This window comes from Rosa rugosa, chromosome 6, assembly GCF_958449725.1.
Source record: "Rosa rugosa chromosome 6, drRosRugo1.1, whole genome shotgun sequence".
Taxonomy (NCBI): Eukaryota; Viridiplantae; Streptophyta; class Magnoliopsida; order Rosales; family Rosaceae; genus Rosa; species Rosa rugosa.
Window position 1 is genome coordinate 46,415,285 of NC_084825.1, and position 21,575 is coordinate 46,436,859.

General features: G+C 38.7%; 2 protein-coding genes, 1 long non-coding RNA gene and 1 other non-coding gene across 4 annotated transcripts; 2 read left to right on the plus strand and 2 right to left on the minus strand.

Moving 5' to 3' along the window:
* Positions 1–247: 247 nt before the first annotated feature.
* TRNAV-CAC (transfer RNA valine (anticodon CAC)) lies at positions 248–321 on the minus strand. The gene has a single exon. It is a non-coding gene; the product is annotated as a tRNA-Val (tRNA).
* A 100-nt stretch (positions 322–421) lies between these two features.
* Positions 422–1,816, plus strand: LOC133714893 (probable glycosyltransferase At5g03795). Its single transcript, XM_062141163.1, has one exon. It carries the CDS (start codon positions 526–528, stop codon positions 1,570–1,572), a length of 1,047 nt encoding a protein of 348 aa, XP_061997147.1. The 5' UTR covers positions 422–525; the 3' UTR covers positions 1,573–1,816.
* A 2,782-nt stretch (positions 1,817–4,598) lies between these two features.
* On the plus strand, positions 4,599–9,348 carry LOC133714773 (folylpolyglutamate synthase). Its single transcript, XM_062141026.1, has 16 exons — positions 4,599–4,817; positions 4,910–5,040; positions 5,121–5,186; positions 5,338–5,447; positions 5,652–5,712; positions 5,869–5,952; positions 6,059–6,115; positions 6,199–6,259; positions 6,403–6,449; positions 6,560–6,637; positions 6,870–7,034; positions 7,114–7,389; positions 7,770–7,848; positions 8,081–8,230; positions 8,461–8,621; positions 8,918–9,348. Exons 1-16 carry the CDS (start codon positions 4,736–4,738, stop codon positions 8,975–8,977), a joined length of 1,668 nt encoding a protein of 555 aa, XP_061997010.1. The 5' UTR covers positions 4,599–4,735; the 3' UTR covers positions 8,978–9,348.
* Positions 9,349–9,669: 321 nt separating this feature from the next.
* On the minus strand, positions 9,670–16,752 carry LOC133714775 (uncharacterized). The gene is made up of 16 exons (XR_009848814.1): positions 16,521–16,752; positions 15,149–15,243; positions 14,522–14,601; positions 13,762–14,219; positions 13,580–13,657; positions 13,204–13,479; positions 13,056–13,132; positions 12,849–12,928; positions 12,502–12,763; positions 12,094–12,174; positions 11,896–11,990; positions 11,608–11,795; positions 11,049–11,271; positions 10,823–10,971; positions 10,496–10,751; positions 9,670–10,309 (listed from the first exon to the last, which is right to left on the minus strand). It is a non-coding gene; the product is annotated as an uncharacterized LOC133714775 (long non-coding RNA).
* Positions 16,753–21,575: the final 4,823 nt, after the last annotated feature.

Genomic DNA, 21,575 nt, shown 5'->3' on the forward strand with positions numbered 1-21,575 from the left:
GAAATTTTTTTAGGTTTATATATATTTTCTATACATAAAGTGTTATAGGAGTTGAACTAATATGGGAAAAAAAAAATCAAATTTTACATGTCAGAATACAAAACTGCAATATGCAAAGCCCAAAACCAGAAACTGTACAAAGCCCATAGCTCTGATTGGTGGGCGTCTAAGTTTCACTAGACCGTTGTAGAAGGTGCCCCATTTAGCCCACAACATATCTGTTGTGGCATAAAAAAAATTTTAGAAATGTCTGAGCCCAGGTTCGAACTGGGGACCTTTAGTGTGTGAGACTAACGTGACAACCAACTACACCACCCAGACGGTTGTTAACAAGACCACAAATTAAAAATAATATTCAGAACCCATGATGGTTGACCGACAAATGATTACATCGCATCGTATTAATCATCACCTACATCCTATACAATTTCGTCGTACATTTTGGCAGTTGGGCTTTCTGTTTTACTATCTCTACTACAAGGTAGGAGAGAGCTCAACTGCAAGATCACTCCACTTCATCCAAAAATGTCCACCACCACCGCCACCTCCATTCTCCTCTTCCTCTTCTCCCTCCTCCTCACCACCCACTCCAAACCCATCCCCCACCTCACCTCCCCCTACCTCTCCCCCGCCACCATCTCCGCCAACTACGACTCCATGGTCAAGAACTTCAAAATCTTCATCTACAAGCCAAATCCTCACTTCACTTACGACTCCCCCGTCCAGTCTCTCTTCTACACCGCCCTCCTCGACAGCGACCTCGCCACCAACAACACCGACGAAGCCCACCTCTTCTTCCTCCCCTTCCCGCCAGATCTCCCCACGCGCTCCATCGCGCGTCTCATCCGCACCATCCGCACCGACCTCCCTTACTGGAACCGCACGCTCGGTGCTGACCACTTCTACCTCTCCTGCTCCGGCGTCGGGTACGAGTCCGACCGGGGCCTCGTCGAGCTGAAGAAGAACTCGATCCAGATCTCCTGCTTCCCGACCCCGCCGGGACAGCTCATCCCTCACAAGGACATCACTCTCCCCCCGCTCGCGTCCCCCCACGCGCCGACCACCAACACGACGACGTTTCTGGGCTACGTCAGGTCGAATTGGGTGAATGATTCCGCCATAGTCAAGGGGTTACGCACCAACCCGGAGTTCCTGATCGAATCGGAGCCGTCGACGCCGCAGATCTATGCACAGAGGCTCTCCAGCAGCAAGTTCTGTATCTTCGAGTACGGCGACGGCGACTTGTCCGGGATCGGAGAGGCTCTGCGGTTCGGGTGCGTCCCCGTGGTGATTACGGACCGTCCGATCCAGGACCTGCCGTTCATGGACGTGCTGAGGTGGCAGGAGATGGCGCTGTTCGTGGGGAGGAGAGGTGGGGCCAAGGAGTTGGAGCGCGTGTTGGTACGCGCGTGCTGGGAGAGGCACGACCAGATGAGGCGGTTGGGGACGGCGGCGGGTCAGCATTTGGTGTGGAACGTGCCGCCGCGGGCTTTGGATGCGTTTCATACTTTGGTTTATCAGCTGTGGTTGCGACGCCACACGATTCGATACGTCCGGCGGGAGACGGCGTAGGCTGGTTTGTAATGTAAATGGGCCTCGTTCGTTGTAAGAAGACAGTGATGGGCTTACTATAGGCCCGGTGGTGCCGATGGGATGGGCAGAGACCCTTGGAATGTAGGGAGGGATATTGAAGTTTTTGTGTTTATATTTATAATTTTGGGATTTTTTGTTTTGTGGAGAAAAGAAATTACTCATTGATAATAGCCAAGATGTTACAGGGATATTGAAGTTTTTGTGTTTATATTTATAATTTTGGGATTTTTTGTTTTGTGGAGAAAAGAAATTACTCATTGATAATAGCCAAGATGTTACAATAACTTGCATCAAAACTCTATTGGCTAGTAATCTAGTAATGATAGGCACAAGGCACAACTTAAAGCTCGCTTTTGGGAATAAAAAAACAACTACAAAATCGATTAGTGGTGCTTACGAAATAATAAAAAAGTTCATTTACAATAATAAAAAACATTGTTCAGTACCATTTAATCTAATAATATTAGTCTCTTATTGAAAGACTGTGAGTTTGAGTATCAAAATGTTATTGTTGTAGTTCTTAGTTATTGATGTAAAAAAAATAAAAAGATAAACAATAGAAAATATTTTTGGCAGAAATTCTAAAACATTTCAAGAGTCAAGACATATTTTATATTTTATTTTTGTTATTAATTCATAAACACTTCTAAGCCCCTAAAGGTAATACCCAATAAGCCCTTAATCAATAAAAAAGCGCCCAACCAGGCAAAAAACCACCTACCCAGTAAGCCAAAAACCTATCGTAACCAATATGATAAATTTTTTTTCTTTTCTTTCACCTAGCGCTCTGCTAGGGTTGAGAGCAGCCGCCCTCGCGGTTTGCTTCTGAAACTTTCTCCATGAATATGGAGGACTTGGGTGACTCTGGTGGCGTGGTGGGGATCTGGTGTAGCGGCGAAGGTTGTTTGCCTCGTTTCTCTTCCTTGCGGCGGAGTTATTATCGAAGCCATTGGAGGATCAGATGGTGGAATAGCTTTCCGATTCTGGTGGTGGATAGGGGTAGTACGGTGGTGAGCAGGTCGAGCGGTTGTCAGCCAGCAATGGAGGCAGGGAACCTCGTCCCTGGTCGTGGTCGTGTACGGCGGACCTGGATTTGTGTCTGGAATGCTGATATGGGCGGCATCTAGAGGCGTGCGGAGAGCGACAGATCGCCAGATGTTGAGCCAATGGTCGAAAGCTTTTCTAGGCTGAAGACGCCGCGCGACGGCATGGTGCAGATTGGTTTGAAGATCTGGATTTTGGATCCGGGTCGGATCTAGATTTGGGTTTGGTGCTGGGTCTGGATCTGGATCACGGGTAGGGTCTGGGTTTGGACTTGGTACTGGGCCTGGATGTGGGCGTTGAGGTTGATTTTATTTGGTTTTCATCTTTTTGTTTCATAGGTCACTTTGGTGGAAGATTGATCTCTGTTTGGCATACTTTTTACGTGGAAGATGTTTGGATGGTCACATCACCAATTATATTGTTAGAGGATTGCCCTTTAGTGGTCGGTCACACTATCGATAACTTAGGTGGAAGATTGTTCTCTTTTCGACGTAAGATGTACGAGGAACCTGCTTGGTCGGTTATACCACCGGTTGCTTTGATAGAAGATTGCCCTTTTATGGTCGGTCATACTATTAGTAACTTTTCACATAGCACGGTTTACACCCGATGCGTCCTCATATGCATTTTTGCATCCAATCGTATATTTGCTAGGTTTTATGTTCATTGTTTTATTTTCTTACTTTTCATTTATGATGTAGTTTCTATATTTGTCTTTTGTAATCTTTCTTATTATTAATGGAGTTGACATTTATTCTCAAAAAAAAAAAAAAAAAAATTGATAATGCTCTTTTGTGAAAGAAAAAATTGAAAGTGGTAGCACATCAAGTAGGTGGTACTATGCCGTAGAGATGTTATGTGGCAACTCAAAGGGTGAATAATTCAAAACGTTTGATTCACAATTCATGCCTTATTTTCCATTCAATGAGTGAAATTTGCTCTAAAAATATCATAAAAACTAGCCTTCAAAGAAAATATAATGGAAGAAAACAATTATTGCAGAAAAAATATAGTGGAGAGAAAAATGGGTTGTCAAATTTTTTTTGTGTGTGTATTTATCTTAATTTTTTTTTGAATAAAATAAAATTATATTTATAATTGTCTTTTTTTTTTTTTTTGAGTTGAAGGAGGTCAGACTTTATTGATAATCAAGAAGAAACTCATAATACAAACTTTATGCAAGAAAAAATGAATATAGCAATAGCGCATGCGCTGTTTTACCACTATGGATTGCTACCGTGTAGTGAATTTGTAGTCGATGGTATGACTACCCATGCATATCCAACTCACAAAATGACAAAAGTCAATTTGGAAGAAAAACAGAGGGCAATCTTCCATCAAAAGATCGAAGCCGGCCAAGGGTGTCAGAACATGGCCGTGTTGGCATACGATCCCTTTCGAACAAATACCATAATCCTGGGTCCCCGACCCAATACAAATTAACCTCAAAATCCCAAACCCAATGCAATAATCGAAAGGGAGCCCAATAGAGAATTTGTATCACACTTATGGGTCGGAACCAAGGCCCACCGGGATCCCTTTTATGCTTCAAGTTGTTTGTATTTTCTCCAATCTATATCCTGATCTTGGGTCCAATTTTCCTTTGCATTTTGCAGATTTTCCAACTTTATTCGATCAATCTTTTGTCTAGTTTTTCTACTTTTTAAGGTTGAAGTTATGTTTTATGCTTTCAGGGCTTGAAATTTTAGAAGTGCTTTAATAATTAAATCGTTTAATGGCAATTTGAAAATTTTAAAAAAGTCACAAAAAGTAATGTAATAAAGAGAGGCTAGATGGCTATTAAAAAAAAAAAAAAAACAGATGATTTGTTGGGTTATTTATTCAAATTGGGTTAATTGGCTAGGGGCAAAATCAGAAGTTCAAAAATTGGACACAAAATGAACAGTACTTTGGGGTTGGCTTTATTAACAGAGATAAAAAAGAAAGAAATGGAATACGTAGCAACAATTTTTGCGAAATAAGAGAGTCGAAAGAATCCAAACGAACTGGACGAGAGTGCGCGGTTGTTGCTCATCTCGGCCTTGTTTGTTTCTTAAGCTTCCAACCCTTCATTCTCAATCCTCTCTAATCCTTTCCAATGCCACAAAATAGCAATACAAACCCAATCACCTCACATTCGGGTTCAGATCCCAACACCAACCAACTCGCCATGGTTCAAGGTACGTCACTCTCCAACCTTCTCCATCTTCTTCTTCTTTTTACTATTGAGTACTGATACTTCTCCTCATCTCCTCCTCTAACCTTTTTGAAGATGGCGACGCGTCTTCGCAAACTCCATACGAGGCGGCACTGGAGGCTCTCTCCTCCTTGATCACAAAACGCAGCCGCGCCGATAAGAGCAACAAAGGCGACCGCTTCGACCTCCTCTTTGACTATCTCAGAGTAAATTTCCTGATCGGATTTCCAGTGTATTTGAGCTTCTGTTGTTGTTGTGTAGATTAATGGAGTGTTGAATACTGCAGATTCTGGAATTAGAGGAGCCGATTGCGCAGATGAAGATCATTCATGTGGCTGGTACCAAAGGAAAGGTACTCTCGTCTTCTTTGTTTATCTTAGTTTCTATTGAAAGTTACTAATCTTTATCTTTGTAATTTGGTACTGTAATTACACTAGGCTTGGTTACTTGTTTAAGTATGCTGTGGCACTGATTTTTGTTTGTTTTCGCTTCGGTTTGGGAAGGGATCCACATGCACCTTCTCTGAATCAATACTACGTCATTGTGGCTTCCGCACTGGACTTTTCACATCTCCTCATCTCATTGATGTTCGCGAAAGATTTCGGTTGGATGGGTGAGTTGAGTTTGCTATCAGGTCATTTATCGTTTGTTGATTCCATATTTGATTTATTGCAAGTTTTGGCAACTTATGAAGTATCCAGAGGATAGTGCTTTATGTCTCTGAAGTACAAAGTATAGTGAAATTTCATTTTGTTGTCCTTCTCGACTTACTTTAGGTCCCTTGATTGTTTTGCTTTGGTGTGGTTGGTTGCTACAGAGTGGACATCAGTGAAGAGAAATTCTTGGAGTATTTCTGGTGGTCTTTTAATAGACTAAAGGTAATCTAAGCTCCTTGCCTGTATTCATATTTTTGAATCAACACTTCTTTTGTGCTAATGTAAATTGATCATGTTACATGTTGTCTTATCTTTTAATCCTTAACATTTTTTAATAATGATGGTTATCTCAAATGCATGGGTGTATTTCAATTGCAGGAAAAAGCTAATGATGATATACCAATGCCCACCTACTTTCGCTTCCTTGCCTTACTTGCCTTCAAGATATTTGCAGGAGAGAAGGTCTGATGTGTATCTTTTTATTTGCTTCCCTATAACATCCTTCCTCTCCAGAAATGTTATTAATATCAATAATGAAATATTACTTTTAATCTAATCTTCCATTCAGGTAGATGTTGCTATTTTAGAGGTTGGGTTAGGCGGGAAGTTTGACGCAACAAATGTGGTACGTGAAATTGTTTCTGAGTGCTAAGTTCACAAGTCGGTTACTTTTGGAATAACTAAGCATAGATGTCATAAACATTTCAGGTTCAGGCACCCGTCGTTTGTGGTATATCATCCCTTGGATATGATCACATGGAGATTCTTGGTGAGTTTTTCTCTTCTCAACCCCACCCAATCACATGTGATCATTTGATTTATTGAATTAAAAGTTCAAGCGTATAAGAACTTACATAACTGTATATCGTAATTTCATCCATAACTGTAATTTTTTCTGGATTCTGAAAATAGGATATACTCTGGGAGCAATTGCTGGGGAGAAGGCTGGAATCTTCAAGGTTTGCATTAAAACTACATTCCTTAAAGCATATGATGTTGGGAATTATGTCTAACAGAACTTACAGTCACTTCTATTACTGTATCCATCTTTCCTTCTCTTTAAATTCAGCACGGGGTTCCTGCCTTCACTGTGCCTCAACCTGATGAAGCAATGCGGGTACTTGAAGAGAAAGCTTCTCAATTGGATGTAGGTTGCAAGAGCTTTCCTTTCATACTTTTTTTCTAATTTTTTTTTTGTTGTCCAAGAGTCAACTGATAGAATAGTGATGTGTTCTTCATTTTCATATACTAGGCAAAGTCAAAATTAGCTGTTTTAATTTAACTGTAGGAGCAGTTACTTTCTTTCCAGCTAGGAGACAACAGTGTGTGTGTGTATTCTTTAATGGTTCAATGAGCTGAGAAAACCTTGCTGGTTCCAGGTACCTCTTCAAACAGTACCCCCAGTGGATGCTAATTTGCTGAATGGCTTAAAACTTGGACTTGAAGGTGAGCACCAATATGTTAATGCTGGCCTTGCTGTTGCACTATGCTCTACATGGCTTCAAAGGACTGGTCATCTTGACATCACACACCCAGAAAATACTGTAAGTTCTAAAAAAGTCATTCTTTTAACTTGATTATAATTTTTATGTTGATTGATATATATACATCTGTATGGACTAGACCTCTCTGCCGGAGCAGTTTATAAAAGGACTAACGGCTACTGTCAGTTTACAAGGCCGAGCTCAAATTGTTCCAGATCACTATATTAACAATGAAAGCCCAGGAGATCTGACATTCTATTTAGATGGTGCCCATAGCCCCGAAAGCATGGAAATATGTGCAAGATGGTTTTCTCTTTCCACTAAAGAGAATTCTCAGGAAAAGACACTGGATTCCTCTAGATCCCATGACTTCGTACAAAGGCATCCTGATGTGGAAGCCAAGAAGAACTCACAGGTCAGTATACTTTTGATCCTCATTTATATCTATGTGCGGTTATAGCTGTCTTTGCTAAGCAGTTGTGTCCACTTTCTTGTGTAAATTTGTACTTTAAAAGTTGTCATAAAGTATTTTCCTGGGTGCATGGTTATATTATGACTGTGCTAAAAAAGGAACTTGGGCTGCAAACTCTTACTCGAACAGCAGCCTTCATTATGTACCCAAATTTTCAATTTACTTGCACAAGCATTTCCATGGGCAGTTCAAGTCAATGCTTTTTATATTATATTATTTTATTTTATTTTATTTATAAAGTAGTCAACTGTGTTAGTAAGCCTTCTGAGATGCTTCATTTTCCTATGGCCGTCACTAAACAAACCTTGTTGAAATACTTGCAGATACTGCTGTTTAATTGTATGTCAGTGAGGGATCCTCAATTGCTTCTTCCGAACCTGATGAAAACATGTGCTAGTCATGGTGAGTAGCATTGTATGATTCATATTGAATAATATAAATTAAGAATCAGTATTAATTACAAAATGGTATAGCAGAGAATTTGGATTTGCGAATGATTTTATTGATGAGTGACCTTCGAGTAAGCTGATATTTTCGAACTCTTGACTAGAATCCAAAACTTAAATGTTGATTGGATTTATCAAAATAAAATTCTCTAAACACAAAATCACTTTTGATTTTTGACAATATTCAGGTGTCTACTTCAAGAAGGCGCTGTTTGTACCAAACACTTCAGTGTATCACAAGGTTGGTTCACATTCCTTACCTCCCACTGATCCTCAAGTTGATTTGTCGTGGCAATTCTCTCTTCAGAGAGTATGGGAAAATCTAATGGGAAATAAAGGTATGTAAACAATATAATTTATATTATAAAACTACTTAACATATCATTTCAAAATTTTGGTTTCACTAACTTTTAGTATTGAAACAAATTTATCATCACTGAATTTCCTTACTTGGGAGTTCATCAATTTCCACAGTCATGTGAGGCGATCACATTTTATTTTGTTGGTCTTCAAACAACACTTTGTATTTCTCATTGGGAGTCTGTTTCTTTTCTTTTGATTTTAACAGGAGGTGATGATAGGATCCCAGATACTCTTTCTGAAGAATTAAGAGATGATGTGGAAATGGCTGTCAAAAATTGTGAAAATAGTGCAGTTTTTTCCTCACTCCCATCAGCTATAAAGTGGCTCAGGGACAGTGTCCGACATAATCAATCTGCTCGTTTTCAGGTAACTGGTACTTCATATTTTTATTTTCACAGTTTCAACTTAGATGAAGTTGCAGAACAAGCCTTGAAGGAATTAACACCTTGCAGAAACTGTTTTAATAAAGTGAACTAGAACTGTAGGGTACTGGCATCTCTAACCATTTCACCTTGGTAGGATAACATATAGAATCTTATTATACCTTGGTAGGATAACATGTAGAATCTTAATATGGTTATATAAGATTCTTGGTGACGTTGAAATGAATATATCTTTCTCCTGCTTCTTTCTTAGTTTCAAATTTCTGGTTTATTCGTCAGGTCCTTGTAACTGGTTCGCTACATCTTGTTGGTGATGTATTGAGATTAGTCAAGAAATGAGGCAAAGTACGAAGTAAAAGTGAATCTATTTTGTGCATCTCCATCTCGTTGCAACATGTTCTGGCATTCAAGAGGCATGGCAAAGGCGTTGAACTATTTGAACTTCCTAGTGAGTCTCTCTCAGGTCAATTCTGGACTCCAGTATAAAGTGGTCCATTTTCAGAAACTGCTGCAGATATCGAGTTGGCATTTCCGAGGGCACAATTTGATCTTAACGATGGCTTACAATGGGGCATTTTGTTTGAGTGTACTATTTATACACCCCTTTATGGCTCTCATGACCTCGTTCAGGTTACTGATTTTCTGATTCTTTGTGAAATTAAATGTAACAGACGATTGTTGTTGCAATTTAATTGTTGTTCTTAACAGTACATATTAGCCATATATAGTTATACACACACTCGTCATCTCTTAACTAGTTAAATATGATGCTTTTACTCATCTTGACCAAACATCTGATAATGACCTCCTTAACACCAGCAAGGGTTTCCTTGAAGATACTATAAATGATACTTTTATCACCTAAATGTGAGTTGAACTAACTAAAAGAGAAAGAACGCGAGTTGGGACAGATACGCCAACTTGAACATCTATCACCGAAAAACTCCACCGAACAAGAGCTTAAAATCTTAATCCTCAATTGTTCACGAATCAAAGCCTTCATTGAGTTCATTCATTAGAACAAAAGCCCATTCATGAAGAGCAAATTGTAAAACAAAAACAACGGACATGCTCCAATCCCATTAGAAATACTACAATTTTCATTTTGTTTGCAACTTTTGAAAGCAAGTCAAGGACCAAATGCAAGAGGTCTCTATCTGGCGAAAAAGTGGAAAAACCATCTGCTTTTGGAGGTTGGCATCCTCAATGCTTTCTTCGTACTCAAGGGCTTGGTCTATACTGTGATTGAGGTCATCCACCTCGCGTTCAGATCTCTGAAGTTGGCTTTTGAGCCCTGGGATCTGACGTTCAGATCTCTGGAGGTTTTGGATGGTATGAACGATCAATAGAGACCAAAACAGATTGGAACTTTCTATTTGCTGGTGAAGAAACAGTCCTAGTCTCTTTGCTGCCAGGAGTAATGTCAATTGAATTCGTGGCGCCGTCAATTGAAGTAACAACTTGGTTTATGGCAGCTTGGAAATTGTCATGTTCACTTGAGGTCTCAAGTTGAGAGATTGAGATGGTTGGGGATGGAGTTACCGAGATGGTTGGTACAAACACATTTCGGCTAGGTTGATTGTCTCCATCCCCTGGAGTTCCTTCAACCTGATCCTCTAAAATCACAACACCAGAAGGACTAACTTGTTCCAGCACTTTGTTTACTTGGCGCTGACGATTCCCATGCGGTAAAAACAGAGGTTAAGTCTAAATGAATGAGCCAGAAATAAACTTGCAGCAAGACCAAAGTTAGTGCATGGCAATAGTTATAACCGAGTCAACAAAAGACATGTCATGGCTTCCTTGAGACTCAATAGAACTTTTGGACGAGCTTGAAGCAGATAAAGTAATACTTACACTGAAAATTGTGGCTGCTTCATCGGAACTCCCTTGGTCTTGTTCAATCACAGGACTCATTGATGTCTCATTCTGCTGTTCCTCAGGGGTTAACGGTGTGCTCAACAGCTTGTTCCGAAATCTGAATTTCTTAACCCTTTTGTGGCTCAACATTGACGCTGCATGCGGTTTGAGCCTCTGAGACAACATTTTGATAAACCAACAACTCCTCTTGAATTTCATCCAAGTCATTAGCAGGGGGCCGACTCTCTCCAAACTGAGAAGTCAAGAAAGAGGCATTAAGCATGTAGATGATGAATATCGAATTAATCAGTTTAAAAGTTTTACCTCTTCATTGCCATTAGATTCATGAACCACATTCTGTTCTCTTTGATCCCTCACAACGAATGTTTTGTCAGCAGTGGCAAAAAGAGAATTGGGTGTCATGTAGTCATTTTCCTCCGAAGCTTAGTATCAACATGAGCTGGAATAAATCCCTAGGATTGCAATAAAAGAGTTAAAAAAAAAAAAAAGTTCATCAAATAACTGAAAGAGAAGTGATTTGAGAGGTTACCTCAACTGAAAGAGAAGTTTGACAACAAGAGCTCGAAGTTGTTTGATGAATTTTTGAGTTGGTGATGGTCAGCTTCGTATGTTTCCTTTTAAAGTACCAACCAGGAAGATCTTCGATATGCAGTGCATGACTACCAACTATGAAGAATACTTGATACATGGGTTCCGTCAAAGCTTCAAGAACAGGCACACCTGGTGCTTTTTGTGACCTCCTATATATGCTCCTGACAGTCATAAGAACCATCTGATGTCATCATGCTCAATGTATAATGGTTTATAAGGGTGGCTATAATTCAAGCATCTTTTGTGGACTGATCTCACTTTCCTTTGCCTTGTTGATAACTGATTATTATTGGATACACTAAGAGACATGCAACTTTAGAGTTTCTATGGTAATTAAGATGCAGCACCATAAGCAAAAAGGAACCAAAAATCATATCCATGATATATTAGCTGATCTACATCCCACAGCCAAGTCCAGATAACAAACAAAAGAAAGAATGGGAAAAAGAGGACAATCACCATATAACAAACAAGAGAAACAAAAAAGAATGTCGTACCAATAAAAATCAGCAGAAGGGGACATAAGCTAGCAGAACCTAGGTACACCAAAGAAACAATCCCGAGAACAACTTTCTCCCATTACATCTCATTGTTATAGCCTTGCATAGTTACCAAACAACTCTAATCAAGTCCAGACACTCGAAGAGCTGCGCAGCTGCTTGGCTAAGCTCCATCCTCTGGAGATCTGATTAACCAAAATAATTTCTGTGACGTAGCTAATGACTCCAAGTTGAAAACCAAGAACTTCAAGTATCATAGGATGAATATATTCTTATGCAGCTTACCAGATTAGCGTCCCATCAACTTGACAACCTTGATGCGATTCTGAATGCGTCAAGTTTCAGTATGAGCAGTATGAGCAGCCTGGTGCTATTCTCATCTATAATACATAGATACATAATTAGAGGACTTATGTATACCTTGAATTAAAAGTAGAAAAGCAATCAAAAGATTCTGGAATGTGAGCACAACAAAATACAAACCTAAGGCATGGAAATCATCTTGTCTAGGGAAGTTCAGCAATGCTTTCAGCTTTTACATGACCATATATGAATCATCATTTCCTGTGTATAAGCAATTTAAATTTGCTATAATAGGTCCACAGATTTGAAAGAAAATCAGAGTGCAGAAAAAACATTAACCACATTTTCTCGTTCTAAATACATGTTGCAACTCCAAGGCAGTTTTAAATGCTTCAAGCTTCAATCTGAGCTCTACATTTATCTTCTACAATATATACATACAAAATTAGAGGACTTAGTAACCTGAGTTGAGTGAAAACAATCGATTCTACTGAACACCAGAGGACGCAGGAGATTATAAGCAATGAAAGCAGAAGGGACACAAGAATAACCTAGGTACACCAAAGTTAAGACACATGGAAATGTTACCTGTTTAGAAGTTCAGCTTGACTTCCGATCATGTTTTGGATGCATGGTCATTTGCCCCATCCTCTGCAAAAGAAAATCTCCTACTAGAAGTTAAATCAGCAGAAGGACACGCAAGCTAGCAGGATCTAGTTAGACCAAAGGAACAATCCCGAGTCTAACTTCTCCAATGTCAGGTCATTGTTACAATTAAAGTCTAGAGGCTCGGAAGAGATGCTCTTGACTCAGCTTCATCCTCGGTCCATGTGATGAACCAAAAGATTTTCTGTGACATAGCTAATCAGTCAAACTTGAGAACCAAGAACTTCAAGTTATGATATAATATACAACAAGGTATGCATGCAGCTTACCAAACTCTGATAGTCTGATGCCATTCTGAATGCATCAAGCTTCAATATGAGCAGTACAAGTAGCCTGGTCTACTTCTCATCTACAATGGATACATAATTAGAGGACAAATCTGTAACTTGAATTACAGAAGAAAATCAACAAATTTCAAATTATCAAAATAATTATGGGAAATTTCCTATCTGGAATGTCACCACGGAAAGACAAACCTTAGGGGTGAGGATCAATTTGTTTGGGAAGTCCAGCAATCCATTCAGCTATTCACATGGCCATGAATCATCATTTGCTGTATATAAGCTACTTAGCTTGGATAATAGGTCCAGAGACTTGGCATAAAAATTCGAGCATTTAAATTACCTGTATTTTGAAGAAATCAAGCTGAAGAAGTAATAACTACTAAAATTGATACGGAGCTGAGCATCTGAGGAAGCACATTTATAACCAACCAGTAAGATCTTCGAATCTTTGACATCTTCAATACCCTCAAGGGTTCGGTCAATGCTACAACTCTGCGAGAACATGCTCAACTAATCACTGATGTATTTGAAGGCTAGGGGAAGACAATGCCTCATGTTTCTCTTCTGCCCTCCAATGATGACATCCATTGGAAATCAGTGTTGAAGCCATGCCTCCCTATGATACATGGTAATAAATGATTCAATTATAAATCCAAAGATACGATATATAACAGTCCCATGTAATACAAATAATAACAGGTATGCATGAAGCTCACCAGTTTGAAAAAATGGACATTAGACAAATCTCTCCTTTTAAAAATGTGCTTGTTCCAAGAGAAGCTGAGGTCTGAAATCTGAATTAAAGAGGCCAAACAAATTAAAGAGAAATTACACGTCCAAATATGAAATATCCAATTAAATGAAGCAACTGTGACTCTAAACATCGAAGCAAATGTACCTTTTCACTTATCAGTCATCTTGATTAATCATCTTCATCGAAAGATGCATCATCAGATTTGACTATATCTTGATGCTTGTGATGTGAGTGAAACCTTGGCCCACTCCATGTCTGTAAAGGTCTTGGAGAATTGGAGATCCTTCGATGAGAAATTTCTGTAGTGGTGTCTTACACACGAAGTTCGGCAGTGCTTGAGCTTGTTGCAGTAAGAAATTGTCAACTCAGAAAGGCATGACTTGATTTTCAAGACAAAGGGAAGTTGTTGAGCTGGGATTCCAATCATATTAATAGGATGCTCATTTTCCCCATCCTCTGCAAAAGGGAATCTCCTGGTGAATGAGGGAAAGAAGAGTAATCAAGGTTTCTTAACCTTCTTTAATCTCTACATCATGATCATTCCACACCTTGTCGGGTGGTAGTGTGATTGGTGCCTCAGCTACTCGACTTGAGCAGCCCACCTAATTACATCCGAATAACCACAACAGTTAAAAGTCAATCTGTGATGCTGGACTTAGTGCTACTCATACATAGGTTAACAGAAAGATGTCGAACAATGTTTTTTTTTTTTTGAAAGACAAAATTACGAATACAAGACAAAATGTTATCTAATAATTGAAAAAAAAAAAAAAACTTCAGAAAATGTAAAAGGGACGAAGGCATTTCCTCAGATAATGTTGCAACCTAACTCACGAAGTAACAGCAGTTTCACCATATCCCTGCCTCAAGGCAGCAGTTATGATATAGAGAGGTGTTAGCTTACCAAAGTAGCATCCCATCAGTTTTGCAACTCCAAGGCAATTCTATGCTTCAAGCTTTCAATCTGTGCTCCACATTTATCTTCTACAATACATGCAAAATTAGGGGACTTACTTACCTGAATTGAATCAGAATAATCAATTCTACACACGCCAGAGGAAGCAGAATATTATAAGCAATGAAGAAATAAGTCAAAATCAGCAGAAGGGACACAAGAACACCTAGGTAGACCAAAGAAACTATCCCAAGTGTATAATGACAAATGCTGATTACAAAGTTAGACAATGGAAGTGTTATCTGTTTAGAAGTTGAGGTGAACTTCCAATCAAATGTTGGATGCATGATCATTTGCCCCGTCCTTTGCTAAAGAGAATCTCCTACTGGACAAGGGAAACAAAAGTGAATGAAGGCTTTCTTATCTACAAGCAAGTAAGCACCTAAGCAAGTGTAGGTGTGACCGATAGAGCCTTAGCTGCTTGACTGAGCTTTAATAACCTAGGTGCACCCAAGCAACCCAAAAAATAAAGCAATGTGCCACGCTTTACTCAAAACTAGTCTCAGTCTGACAGAGGTATATGTGCCACAAACACCCATAGACCAAGAACTTCAAGTTATGATATACAGAGGTTACCAGAGTAGCATCCCATAAGCTTTATAACGCCAATACCAATCTAAATGCTTCAAGCTTCAATGTGAGCTGTATATGTATCCTGGTGTAATTTTCTCCTGCAATGAATACATAGTAAGAGCACTTGACTATAACCTGAATATAAAAGAAAATCAATGCTACACGAACATAAAAGACTTTCTTCTACTACCTTTATGTATAATGGTTTTTAAGGGTGGTTATCATTCCATCACTTTTACACTATTCATGGTTATCATTCCGTGAATGTTTGTAAGGTGGTCATCTTGATGTTTTTCCTTCTAACTAGCACATCTGATGCATCATGCTAAATGTATCATCTATAATGTTTGTAAGGTGGTTATCATTGTTGTGAATTTGGCTCGTTGATATGCCTAAATTGATTAGGATTCAAGGCAAAACCAGATGGGTAAATGAAGATTAGTGTGCACAGGAATTCTTCTAGTATCCTAATGGGTTTTGGAATAGGAAGAGTTATTCCTATTGATTTAGACCTGGAAAGTAAGTTCTATTTTAGTTAGGAATAGGAAAACTAGCTCTCTTTCCTTGTTCTAATAGTTTTAGGAATCCTAATGTGACATGTTTGTAACCAGCACCTACAATCTATAAATAGGGCTGCAGGGAGGTCACATAATGTGTCCTCAGATCAAAGAAGAGATCAAAGAGAGATCTCAGCTACATATAAACACAGGGGCAGGGAGAGCCAAGGGTGATAGAGAGATCTAGCAAAGGGGTTGGGGATTAGCATAGGGATTTCAATAAGTACTTGTAATCAAGTTGTTATTCTCCATATTGCTAGTGATTCTCAAGAGAGATCACACAGAGGACGTAGGCAAAGTTTTTTGTCGAACCTCTATAAAATTCTGCGTTCGTGTGCTGTGGTTTTTTCTTGCTATGATATTTTGCATCATCATCCTATTACTGTTTGCAGTCATAAGTCTATAAAGAGAAACAAGGTTCTGGGTAAAAGGTGCATATTTACTACAATCATTCAATGCATTTTTCTGCACTATTTTCACTTGCTTATTCCTTTTCCATGACTGACTATCATAGGATACTAAAACATGCAAATTTAGAAGAAAAAAAGGAATCATAATTCATAGTCATGACCTTCTATAGCATTATGCAGCACTACAAGATGAAAAGGAATCATAAATCATCGTCATGACATTAAAGAAGGTTTATGCAGCACTACAAGATGGAAAGGAATCATGACTCATAGTCATGACATTAAAGAAGGTCTTGAGCTAAACCAGTCATGTCCAGAACTCCAGATAACAATCTAAAGAAGTAATGAAAAATATGACTATATCCCATTATCCCCAGAAAACAAACAAGAGAAACAAAAGTGTTGTACCATAGATTCAAGTCTTTCCCTAGCTTATTGTCACAGGACGAACAATGAAAATATAAGTTCAAATCAGAAGGAGTAGAATCTAGCCGCCCTCGGTACACCAAAGAAACAATTCCAGGACAAACTTTCTCCCAACAGCTTGTTTTCACAACTTTGCCTAGCTTCCCAATACTCTAAATTCTCTAATACAGTCCAGACACTCGAACAATGCTTGGCTGCTTGACTAAGCTCCAACTCTGATCAGCCAAAAGGTTTTAAGAAATCTGAATTACTCACAACTTGAAATTCAAGAACTTCAAGTTATGATAATACACACACATGTACACATGCAGCTTATCAAATTAGCATCACATTAGCTTGACAATTCCTATGCCATTCCAAATGCTTCAAGTGGTAACCTGAGCAGTACAAGTGGCCTGGTGTGATTCTTAACTACAATATAAACAAAACTAGAGGACGCATTTAGAACCTGAATTAGAAGAAGATAATCATTACAAACTATCAGAACATTTATAGGATATTTAGTATATTTGGAATGTCAGGTAGCGCAACAGAAGGACAAACCTGAGGTGAGAGGATCATCTTGTCTTGGGAATTCCAGCAATCCTTTCGGCTATTTTAATGACCATGAATCATGATTTCCTGTATACAAGCAACTTCATTTGCTAAAAGATCCAGAGACTTCAGACAAAAATCATAGCTTTACAGACAGATAATAACGCTCTTTTCATCTTTCTTAGTTTCTTATAGTTAAATCATACCGCCCTGTAATTACCTTTACGTATCGAAGAAATCAAAGCACCTAAATTGACAGGAGTTCAGTTCAGCATCTGAGGTAGCACAACCTTAACCAATTAACCAGCAACTCTTTTAGTCTTTGACCTCTTCAGTATCTTAAAGGCTCTGTCATCAATGCTGAAAACAGGACTGCCTGATCCTGCTCATTTAATGATGTATCAGAAGGGAAAATCAATGATAGACTGTCTAGCCACCATCGATAAGAGACAAATATAATGGCTGCTGTGGCATTGATGCAACCTTCTCTACTCTCCAATAATAAACGCATCCATTGTTTACATCTAATCACAAAACCAGTAGCTTGCAAAAGTTTGCCACAGATAATTAATACCCACACAGCAAAATATTCAACAAAAACCAACATGGCTAGGTAGTAACATTAGTACCTAAACATGAACAAGTTGAGCCTTGTTTCACTAAAGTTCAGAATACATTGACAATACAGTACACCACCCAACACACAAAACAAAGCAGAGGTTTTTCATTGACACTACCCATATCAATTTCTTTCAATTTCAAAAACCATAACAACTCCATCACCAAAAACTACATTAGAACATAACGCAAACATGCACAACCTAACTTCAACAAAACATATATATAACATGAGGAAGAGACAAGGATTCAATTCAGAGTACTTGCAACGGTTACAGGGGAATCATTGTCCTTGAACTCAACCTGGTAATCAGGACTCAATTAACTTGTTTATGCCTCAAGTTGAATCATGAGACTATGAAATATGAAATATCCAATAAATAGCAAGTGCATGCGACTATGAAATATTGAAGGAAGCATCCATACATTTTCAATCATTTGGAAAGGAGCGAGGATATACAGGTCACTTGGGATGATATAAACTAAAATCATCATTCTTGGGTTCATCTTCATCTTCTTGCTGGATCCAAAGACTATCTAATTTGATGTGCTCCTCTCCTTCTCTGTAAACGTCTCCGAGAATTGGACATTCGCAGTTGTGCAATTTCCAGTGGTGTCTTCGTCCAGCAGTGCTTTCAGTTGGCGGTAGTCACAAATTGATAACGAACAAAGGCTGGGCATTATTGAAAACCTTGCACAGCTTCCCAATAACTAAAGTCCAGAGACTGCAAGAGATGCTCTTGAGTAAGCTCCATCCTCGGTCCATCTGATTAACCAAAAGGTTTTCTGTGACATAGCTAATCAGTCCAACTTGAAAACCAAGAACTTCAAGTTATGATATAATCTCAAATAGGTATGCATGCAGCTTACCAAACTCTGATAGTCTGATGCCATTCTGAAAGCATATCAAGCTTTAATACGAGCATTACAAGTAGCCTGGTGCGATTCTCATCTACAATAAATACATTCATGTTGTAATTATTATGTTGGCCATATCATGTTAATAGGTTGTTGTAATGAGTTGTATGCAGATCTAGATCTAGATCGGAATGATTATGTCTACTAACAACCAATCTACAACTAGGGCTAATGATTCAGTGAGCTGTATGCTCTACCTTTGTAATCCTATTTATACTTCAATGTAATATGGAGACTACACTCCTTCTCTGCATCTAAACTTTCTCTCTCTCTCTCTCTCAAGTTCTTTGAAGCATAGCTCTCTCCATTTTCTGAAACACTTTTATGTTCGTTTTACAACACGTTATCAGCACGAATAGCTCTACGATTTGGGTTGCAGATTGACAAGAGGAGAGGTGAATAACTCTTGGGTTGCAGAGAAGAGGCAGTTCATCATTCAATCAACTTCACTCTACCAGCTCTACAACCAAGTAGGTTTTTCCAAACAAAAACCGATTTTGCTGTTTCATTTTACCTTCTGTTCTCTGTGTTCCAGTATTTATTTGAAATAGTAAATCAACTCCAAAACTCACCAAATTTTGTATGCTGGAGCCCCTGTGTGTTTACTGCATCTCTGTAAATTTTCATATTTTTCTGGGTAGTTTTGCTTAGTGTTTCAGTTCGTCTTTCGACTGTTGTTCAGTAGGAACTGCAGTCATGATTTATGACTTTTGTTGAAGCATCTAGTTTAACCTAATCCTCTATGAGAGATACTTATTTCTCTTGCACTAATTGGCATAATTGAATGAGAAAAAGGAAAATCAGTAGCTTTTAATATAGCTATCAACTTCTTCAGTTCATGTATATTGTGGCAAATATTTATATATACTTGTTTGGACTTTGTGATAATGATACATCTTTCCTTCATTATTTATTATGATAATGTTTTGTGGTGTTACCTGCTCATATTAAATTTAAATATTTTACCCGCTTAAATTCTTTGCATTAGAATATATATGTGCGGAATGCAGGTACTTAATGAACCAGAAGTTCACACATAAATATTGAACCAGAAGTTCATACATAAATATTGAACCAGAAGTTCACACGTATCGAACCCGTAGTTTCGATAACATTGAAAGGTTATGAATCTTTCCAAGTAGGCGCACCCAATTCGATGCGATGTCTAGGCAAGATACAATGAGGCTGTGTACTTAAGAGAGCCTCGCTCCACCCAAACCTCATACTCTTACCTGGTCGTATTTAATTGGAGTTACCAAAAGGGTTGAGTAATAACTTTTCATTCATTGGCAGACCAGCTTGAGCCCAGCAGGCCCACTCTCCCTCTGCGGGACCTAGCAGCCCAGCAGGCCTCATACACCATTTGAATTACGCATGAAAGGCCGGGTCACAAGCCCGCAGACTAAGCCCGATAGGCTTCACTATCAAGCCCACTCCTTTGGTCCAACAAAATCAAATAAAAAGGAAAAATGATTTGATATTTAATGTGTAATTAATTGCCAGAAGCATTTATTCACATAATTGTGTGATAATTAATATGTTATTTTACTAGCATGCAATTAATATCTCAATTGATTTGTGATTTTTATTTATCCAATTTGTGAGATTATTTCAATTTGCTCAATTCAATATTATTGTGTTACTTGTCTAAATTTTCGCACTAGAATATATGTGTAGAAAATGCAGGTACCCAATGAACTAGAAGTTCTAAATGAACCAGTAGTTCATACATATATCGAACTTGTAGTTTCGATAAGTTTCGATAATGCCGTTTAAGAAACTTGAAGTTTCCTTCATAAATTCACTACACATGATAAAACCAGTAGATTTTACATGTCTAATCCAATTTTTCATACCATGTTATAGAACCTGAAGTTCTCATTACTTGCTTATGGATGATATTACCCAAAGCACTAATATTATTTGTTCCTTTCCTGTAAGAAATGTCAAATCTCAACATGTTTGACTTTGTTGCTTTGGAGGTCTCCAGAAGAAACTATCTAAAGTGAACTCAAGATGTGAAAATTCATCTGATTGCAAAGAAGATGAGATCAACAATCAATGCTAACAATGTCGTCATTGAGGCTTTTAATATGAGTGCCATAATTTTCAAAGGAAACATAGGGAGAAAACACTCCAAGTTGAGTATCCGATGAAGAGGATACACAGACTCTTTGGGTCGCTCTAGAAGAGCACTTTCACCATCAAATGACCATTTTCTTGCTTGAAGCAAGACATGATTGGCAGAACGAAATTAGCCCATATGACCGTCTGCCACTTGGCCAAAGCCCAAGAGGCCATGTAATCAGGCTCCACGTGGCCAAGGCCCACGTGGTAGGAACCATGATGCCATAACTCAGCAAGCCCGAGTTGAAAGGAACACTGGTTCGGCCCGCTACCACCAGAATCAGCATGATCTTTGTTATCAATGTGGAGGAATTGACTGCTGGTCCCGCACCTGTTGTGCGATAGCCTAAGCAGTAGATGAGTATTACGCCGGTCGCGGAACTCGAAATACCAACTTTATTAAAAGGTCATTTCCTATCGATTCCACACTAGAGATCACAGATTTTCAGGCAGTTACTGAACATACCGAGGATTAGAACTCAAAGACATGGGTATAATTGGCCCCCTGTGCCATATCTATTTCATCTTAATGAATGAAACATCTTCGGATTTTGGTGATTTATGTTTTCAATTATTTTGGATTATAGAAATGTGGTTATGTTCGAATATATTTAATTCAATAAACTTATTCATACATGTGATCCATTGAATTAAACAAATGAATAGGCATATTCTGTGGGGAAGTTTGTTGTCTGGTTAAAAGTGCTATTACGCACACCATACTCCCAGATCGGAGATATTTTTCAAACTTATTGTCTATTCATACCTCTGTGACAACCGTATCAGGCCAATCCAACCTGATAGAGAGTTATGGCAAAACCCACTATATGTTGTCCAATG

Excerpts from the sequence above, each read along its gene's own strand:
- LOC133714893 (XM_062141163.1), top strand. The coding sequence starts at position 526 with ATGTCCACCACCACCGCCACCTCCATTCTCCTCTTCCTCTTCTCCCTC.
- LOC133714773 (XM_062141026.1), top strand. The coding sequence starts at position 4,736 with ATGCCACAAAATAGCAATACAAACCCAATCACCTCACATTCGGGTTCA. Across the intron at positions 5,448-5,651 it reads GAAAGATTTCGGTTGGATGG|AGTGGACATCAGTGAAGAGA; the intron begins GTGAGTTGAGTT and ends TGGTTGCTACAG. Across the intron at positions 6,450-6,559 it reads AGAAGGCTGGAATCTTCAAG|CACGGGGTTCCTGCCTTCAC; the intron begins GTTTGCATTAAA and ends CTTTAAATTCAG.